The sequence below is a fragment of the Grampus griseus genome, assembly GCF_964374135.1.
Source record: "Grampus griseus genome assembly, chromosome: 14".
NCBI classification, from domain to species: domain Eukaryota; kingdom Metazoa; phylum Chordata; class Mammalia; order Artiodactyla; family Delphinidae; genus Grampus; species Grampus griseus.
In genome coordinates, this window is record NC_139008.1 from 88,448,323 (window position 1) to 88,456,022 (window position 7,700).

Below are 7,700 nucleotides of genomic sequence, written 5' to 3' on the forward strand. Positions count from 1 at the left end.
ATTCTGTGGGGATTTTCAAACATATAATGACATGTATCTGCAGTTGTAGTATCAGAATAATTTCACTGCCCTAAAAATTCTCTGTGCTCTGCCTGTTCATCCCTCCCTCTCCCAACCTCTGGCAAACACTGATCTTTTTACTGTCTCCATAGTTTTGTCTTTTCCAGAATGTCAGAGTTGGAATCATATAGTCTGTAGCTTTTTCAGATTGGCTTCTTTCACTTAAATGCATTTAAGGTTCTTCCATGTCTTTTCATGGAAAACACAAGTTTGCTGAATAATATTCCACTGTCCGGGTGCACCACAGTTTATCCGTCACCTGCTGAAGGACATCCTGGTTGCTTCTGAGTTTGGGCCACTATGAATATGTCAGCTTATCTTTAAGTAGTCGCTGGTAATCACATACAGTTTATTAGGTCAGTAATGAGTTTAGAAATTGTGTCTGTCCTCTTTTCTTTGAACTGCATGTTATTTAGAAGTGTATCGTTTAATATTTAAACACCTGAGGTTTTCATAGGTATTTTCCTTTTGGGTCTCTAATCTGTTAGGGTTGGGGACACACCGTGTATGATTTCAGTCCACTTAAGTTTGTTAAAACTTGTTTTATGGCCCATCGTGTGGTATGTCTTGGTGATTTTTGAAAAGTGTAAGTTCTGTGGATGCGGGTGTCATAGAGGTAATCGGGTCATGGTGGTTGATAGTGTTCTTTAGACCGTCGGTATTTTTCCTGATTTTGTGTGTGTGTCCTGTCAGTTTCTGAGAGAGGGCTGTTAAGATTTTTGTGACTGTGAAGTCTGCTTCTCCCCTTATTTCAGTCAGCACTTGCTTCATGTATTTTGAGGCTCTGTTTTTAAAGTGTCTCTCGCAGACAGTGTCTAGTTGGGTCTTGCATTTTTTTATCCATTTTGACAATCTCTTCCTCTTAATGGAGTTTTTAGTCTATAGAGATTCATTTTCATTTTCCCTTCAGCTTTGTAGCTTTGCCTCCTTACGTCTTTATTTAGAGGTTGCCCAAGGGACTACAAAACACACACTTAAATTTTATCTGTAGTTTTTGACGTCTCCTCTGCGTTCTCCTTGTAGACTAGCCTGCCATGGCAGACCAGAGACAGCGCTCCCTCTCTACCTCTGGGGAATCCCTGTACCACGTTCTGGGGCTGGACAAGAATGCAACCTCGGATGACATTAAGAAGTCCTACCGGTAAGAGGCCTGGGCCCGGGGCGGGCGGCTCCCGCCCCTCCTGTCTTTTATCTGCGCGTGTTTCCCCGGCCTACTCGCCTACTCGCTGTTTCACTGGTAGCCCTTCCACTGCATCTTTGTGTGTGTAGTGTGTCCCCGTATAGCTTATGATTATTACCTTAATGTTTTCTTGGCAACAAAAACAAAACAATAGCAGTGTGTGGGGTCATGCACACTCCCTACCCTGGAGCAGACGGCTGGGGGGGGCAGGCCTGGATGTGCTGAGCTGTGGTGGCAGGGTCTCACCCCCCGGGGGAGCCTTCACCCATGGCTGAGCTTGCCCTTCCCCTGCGGTGTCCCTGAGCAGCTGCCAGAGACCGACACTGTCGTTGGTGCAGACAGTTGACACAGTCCTCTGTGTTCTCAGCTTATCTCCTTATCAGTACAATAAAATGCCTGTGCTGCACGCTCCTTGCCTGTCCCTCCATTTGGCAAATGTACAGTCAGGACGCTAGAGGGCAGCAGCGGGGCTGGAAGTTCTTGGGAGCGCCCGCAGGTCAGCTCTCACCCGGGTACTTGCTGCTCTGTGGATGGCTCAGCACGGGAGGTTTGCCCTTAGACAGTTGCAGAGATTGCTGTTGAGCCTGGTGTTCTCTAGTTCTGTGGCCGGCTGGAAAGGGAGGTGGTGACGGGTAAACGTTCCTCTGCTGGCCCTCCATCCCGGTGGATGAGCGTGAGACGTGAGACCAACAGAGGGTTTTGGTTTGCAGGAAGCTGGCCTTGAAATATCACCCTGACAAGAACCCAGACAACCCAGAGGCCGCAGACAAGTTTAAGGAGATCAACAACGCCCACGCCATCCTGACGGACTCCACGAAAAGAAACATCTACGACAAGTACGGCTCGCTGGGGCTCTACGTGGCCGAGCAGTTCGGGGAGGAGAACGTGAACACCTACTTCGTGCTCTCCAGCTGGTGGGCCAAGGTGAGGGCGCAGCTCCCACTCTCGCATCCCGCCAGGTGGATCTGGGCACGTGGCGGGCTCCTCGTCCCCATAGATACGGGCAAAGGCCCGGTCCCAGCAGATTGTAGCTGGCCTGTGGCCTGCCTGCGTCCAGCCCGCGCGCACAGAGCGAGGTCTGTGCCGAGTGGTGACGTCCACAGCATTTTCTTTCGTGAGTCACTGTGGTAGAAATAGGAAATGAACTTTTTATCACTTTGTGGATAGATTTATTTTTGTGATTAGGGAAAACTTGTTAGAAATATCTAGCTTGAGAAACTTCTGAAAAAAATATTATTGTTTTATATTGTAACATTACCTGGTTTCCTGATTCTATCCAAAGCATCTGTCGTGTGAGGCCCGAGGGTGTGGCTCACTGCAGGGCGCTGAGCTGTCGGAAGCCTGTCTGGCAGCGGCCAGTCAGCCCTCCTCCCCTCTCAGGAGTTACCCTTCTTTACGCAGCTGGTCTCCTCCTTCCTGCCCTCCTGTCCCCGTGTTCAGTGCTTTCTTTATTCTCCTTGATCTGGAAAAGAGTCCACTGCTGCTGTGAGGACCCCTCTGTGACCCTGGCGGGGGTCGGGGGTGGGCGCAGGTTGAGAGCTGCATCCCGGCCTCGCCGCACAACCACGTCCCCTTGCCCACAGGCCCTGTTTGTGTTCTGCGGGCTCCTCACCTGCTGCTACTGCTGCTGCTGCCTCTGCTGCTGCTTCAACTGCTGCTGCGGGAAGTGCAAGCCCAAGGCGCCTGAGGGCGAGGAGACCGAGTTCTACGTGTCCCCCGAGGACCTGGAAGCGCAGCTGCAGTCCGACGAGAGGGGTGAGTGTGCCCGCCGCCCGGGGCGCGCGTGAGGGGCGGGGCCGGAGCGGGCCCTGAACGTGTCGCCCTGTCTCGTCAAACAGGAGGGCACTGACACTGTGCGGGAGTGTTTGTGGTGGCGGCGGGACGGTTGAGGTGTGAACGTGGACGCCGGAGGTAAAGCAGGCGCGGAGGGCTGTCCCCGCCGCGGACTGTGGTAGCTGAGTAGGCGGGGAGGGCCGAGGGCCGAGGCCGCTGACGAAGGTCGTGTGGGGCGGAGGTCCTGGCAGCCTCGCCCCGCCCTGGGCGCTTGTCTTACGACCTCCGACCCCGGTCGAGCCACCAGGTGGCCGAGCGTGTCGCCCAGAGACGATGTCGGGGGCCGAGAGGCCCACTGGCCTGACCTGAGGCCACGCGTCGCTTGCTTTCAGAGGCCGCAGACACGCCGATCGTCGTCCAGCCGGCGTCCGCCACGGAGACCACCCAGCTCACAGCCGACTCCCACCCCAGCTATCACACCGATGGGTTCAACTAAATTCAGGAGAAGCTGTGATTCGAGGGTCAGTCAGCACCCAGCCACTCGACCTTAGAATCATGGACTGTAGTCCCAGAGGTGGGGCGGGAGCCGCCCTGGCCCCGGGAGGGCAGCGCCAGCCCGCCTCTGCGCCCGCTCCCCGCCGATCCCTGACACACGAAGTGCGTAGCATGCAGTGTCTCGAGCAGCTTCGCTACGGTCGTCTCCTTCCGTTGCTCCCTTTTTTAATAGCATGTGCAGGGTTACGTTCCATGTCTGTCTGTACTGTGAGCGTGTTGCGGCCAGGCCGCATTCCCCGGCCGTGGGGCCGCCTCAGGGCTCTCGGGCAGGTCGACGCAGCGGTTGGACGGCCCGTGTGGTCCCTCGCGGTCAGGCGGGCTCGGGCTCCGTTCCCCGTGCCCATGGGGGCCTGAGGCAGGTGCTGCCTGGCTGGAGCCGTGGGGTCTGCTCCCTGCCCCGTGCCTGCCAACCATGTGGCCACAGGCAGGGCCTCTGGACTCACCTGCCAGGAAGGAGCTGGGCCCACTCTCCCAGCGCCGGGCCGTTTCTGTGGCATTCGTACCAAGGACAGTCTGTGCGGCACCCGTTCACCTCGTCTGCTTAGCCTGTAGCAGTTGCTTCTCATGTCTGACCTGAGGCCCCCGTGCTTCGAGTGTGCTCCCTCCTGGGGTGGGGACGTTCCCACACGTCCCCAGGCCATGAGCTGGATGGATGGGGCCCCTTCCGCAGCCTCCACTCTCCCCTTCCCTGCATCGTCCTCCACATTCCTTCAGGCCCACCTGGCCTCTTGGTAATGCTCTTTGAACCTCTAAGAACCACAGATGGCAGCAGCGGCCCAATTAGTGGTGGTCAGAGGGGCTGGGAGTCCAGGCTGCCCGTGGTGAGTGGGCTGCACAGCCCTCCCCTCTGTGCTTCCCAGAGCTCTCACCCCCCCGCTTTCCTCCGACTGCTCCCTTTGGCTGTCGTTGCTGGTTTGGGCAGAGCTAGAGACGTTGGGCTCACGGAGAAAGGACCAGCTGGACCAAAGGCACACTCAGGGCAGAGGGTTGGGTCCCCAAGTGGCTCTGGTGCCCTTGGGCTCGTTAGCCCGCAGCCAGACCACAGAAGCCCCGCTCACCTCTGTCCGTGCACCGTCTGTGGGCTGTTGGAAGCCAGTCTGTCTTGTCCGCGTCCAGACCTGTGGGTGGCCCCTGCTCTGAGGACTTGGAGACGTGGCTGTGCTGGGCCCGTGCAGACCAGCACCTGCCGCGGGACCTGCGTGGCCCAAGTGGGTCTGGTCTCCCATCATGCACCTCGCGACTGCTGGGCTCCTCCGGAATGTCCCGTAGGGAAGGCCGTGGGGCAGGGGCAGCACGCAAGGAGGTCAGACGCACCAGGACACCTTCCCGAGCCACTGACTACCACCACCCCACCCCAGCCCCGCCCAGGCCCCGGCTTGCCCGCTGCCCTCACGGTGCTGTGGGGGGTGAGCGTCCGGCTCTGCAGGCACCAGGTCCGTGGGCACTTGTGGGTTCCGTTTTGTTTGGGGTTTTGCCCTTGAAAACAATCACGAAGACGGTCAGCAAGAGGGGAGGTCTGCGCTGATGTTAAATGAGGAATAATCTGCTGAGATCCGGCCTCTCAGAAGGACAAGAAATCCATTCTTTGACCTGCCCTGGAGCAGGGAGGAGGCCAGACACTAGGACAGTCTTAGGTGCCAATTCCAGGCCAGCAAGAATTCAGCCTGAGAGCAGGCCCTAGTCGGCCTTCCTGACGTTTCTGGAAATAACTTTAGGAAATGAGTTGTTTTTCCCTAGAGCGGCCAAGCACGAAGTTCAGAGGTTGGGCTTCAGGTAGGCAGCCGCCTTCCACAGTGACCGTGTCATTGCTTCGTGGGCAGAAGACTCCGAGGCGCGTCACGCAGGTCAGGGCGGATCTCTGCCGGGTCTTTTGGTTCCCGAATCTTTCTGATCGTCCACTAGAAACGTGATGCTCCCTTGGAGGCCAGAGGGGCAGGTCCGGAGGTTTGTTGAACCCAGTCTCCTGTAGAATTTGTAAAAACTAAACAAATCGTGACGGTGATGAGAACAATCCTCAAGGCGAAGCTGATGACTCCGCGAGGGCTGGGCACCCCGGGGCCAGGCGCAGGGCCTGGACCATGCCCCCGCACCTGACCCCGACCCTGACCCCGACGCACGTCCACTTTGTTGACTTGGAGGCAGAAACCCTTTCGAAGACTTCCCTGTCTGTGCTTTCAGGCCCTCCAGCTGACTGAAGACCTAGGTCCCTGGTTGCATTTCCCTTTTCCTTGTGTGGCCCATCTGCTTCCCTGGTGAGCGGGGTGTTGTGTCTGGAGGGCCCTCTGTTCACGTGCGCGGAGGGGACAACCCTCTCCAGCTGTGATGGGAACAGGAGCGCCTCGGCCCTCGCTCCAGGGCCACCGAGGCCAGTGCTGGGTGCCCTGAGGCTCTGACAGCACTGCCCGCCTGTGGCCTGCCGGGAGCGTGGGAGAGGCTGCAGGGTGCAGACGGGAGCTGCCGCGCGTACATTTCTGTTTTCGCTTGGTGACGTGGTCTCTTGTCCTTTCTGGGCGTTTTTCTGTTTTCAACCTGCTGTAGACGTTACCGCTCGTGCGTGAGCTTTCCTACTTCTCCGACGAGTCGAGCAGCCAGCTCCGCTGGGGCCCCTTGGGCGTGCTGTGTCCACTGGGGCCGCTTGGGCGTGCTGTGTCCACAGGGCTCCTGCTTGGGGAGGGGCCCTGCCGGGACCATCTGGCGTATTCTAACCGCGGGCGGTCTGTTCCAGGGGAGCTTGTGCCGTGCCCGCTGGGGAGACGGGCAGCCTCCGTGGCACCTGGTGTGAGACCACCTGTGAGGGGGGCGGGCACCGGCTCGTGGGCTCTCCCTGGAGGGGCCCGGTCCGTTCTTCCCTGGCTCTCAGCACATCCCGCCAGGGGGACAGCGCGGGGGGCGGCGGTGGTGGTGAGGGGCGTGAAACAGTGACTGATGTCACTCCTTTCCCAGCGTTCTGAGCTGTGAGCCCCTGTGACACAGGACTCGCCTGTTTTGTTATTTTGGTTGTGACTCCTTCTCCTGTGGAATTGGCAAAAGCTACATTTTTACTGTCCTTTCAAGCACGGTTGGCGTTGTCTCTGCTGTAGGTGTGGGCAGTGTGTGTACATATGTGTATATGTATATATCACCCAGCGGCGTGAGTGCCGCCGTCCGGGGCAAAGCGACAGTACAATAGAAGTGGCTCCCAAACAGCCTCTGGTTTCTTGACGAGTCGGGGCAGGAGCAGGGGGTCTGGGCGAGCTCCTCTGCCATGTGCACAGAAGGAAACAGCGGCCCTGTTGTGTCCCTGGAATCAGTGTGGACGGAAGGCCGGGTGCCCGAGCGCTGCCAGTGTCGGCTCCTCCAGGGTAGGGTGCAGGGCTGCCAAGGTCACACCCATACCTGGGGGCTCACTTGACCCACAGGTGAGCGGCTGGAAACCCCTCCCTCCCCTGAAACATTAAAACCAATTTTCTAAGCATCAGATACAATCAGTGACAAAGCCACGTTCAAAGGGGTCTCTGTTCTGACCCCAGATCCACCCTGGAGGGTCCCCGGGGAGGAAGCGGCTGGGCCTGGGGTCCTGTGGGCAGCAGCTTTTGGTGATTTTGTCTCCCTGGAAATAAGGGTGTTTCAGGGTGGGCGAGGGGAGCAGTTTACACTGAAACGTGTATGCGTCATGGTTAGAAGCTAAATGCAGGCGCGTGGACCGCGATCGTCCGTGTGCTGCTGTGTCCTGCTGCTGGGACCGACCTCCGCCCTGAGCCCACGCACACCCCTGGGGCTGGGCTGGAGGGTCATGGTGGTTTCCCATGGTGATGGTCTCTTATGTCTGAATGTTGACCTATAATAAAGATAACTTGTAAAAAATAAATGTTTTCACTGCAGGCTGGGCGTGTGCTTCATTTAACGATCCCTGCATGATCCTGCTTTAGGGGAGTCTTGCGCTCTGGGGGCAGCTGAGCTCGGCGGCCCTCCTGAGTCCTCTGGGGGCTGGGACCTCACTACCACCTGCCTGGTCTGAGTGTGGACAGACTCCCCTCCATTTTCTAAATACCACGACTGGGGTGAGGGAAGGAATGTTTGAGCTGGGAGAGCCACACGCCAAGGGCAGCTTGGACTGTGGGTCCTGGAGCCCTCCTGGGACACGGCCAGCAAG

At 57.8% G+C, this 7,700-nt stretch overlaps 1 protein-coding gene across 2 annotated transcripts in view; it reads left to right on the forward strand.

Annotated features, from left to right (window-relative positions):
- Window positions 1–7,418, forward strand: part of DNAJC5 (DnaJ heat shock protein family (Hsp40) member C5) — a 31,192-nt gene extending 23,774 nt beyond the window's left edge. Inside the window, exons 2-6 of one of the 2 annotated variants that reach the window (XR_014297681.1) lie at window positions 1,084–1,201; window positions 1,951–2,164; window positions 2,824–2,995; window positions 3,079–3,151; window positions 3,406–3,508. Coding sequence is in view for 1 of the 2 variants with exons in the window: in XM_082670042.1 (XP_082526168.1) it covers window positions 1,095–1,201; window positions 1,951–2,164; window positions 2,824–2,995; window positions 3,406–3,509 (597 nt within the window). In the remaining variant the exon portion in view is untranslated. Of the gene's footprint in view, window positions 1–1,083; window positions 1,202–1,950; window positions 2,165–2,823; window positions 2,996–3,078; window positions 3,152–3,405 lie in introns of both variants that reach the window. The other variant, XM_082670042.1, reaches the window with a different exon arrangement.
- The last annotated feature ends 282 nt before the right edge of the window (window positions 7,419–7,700 follow it).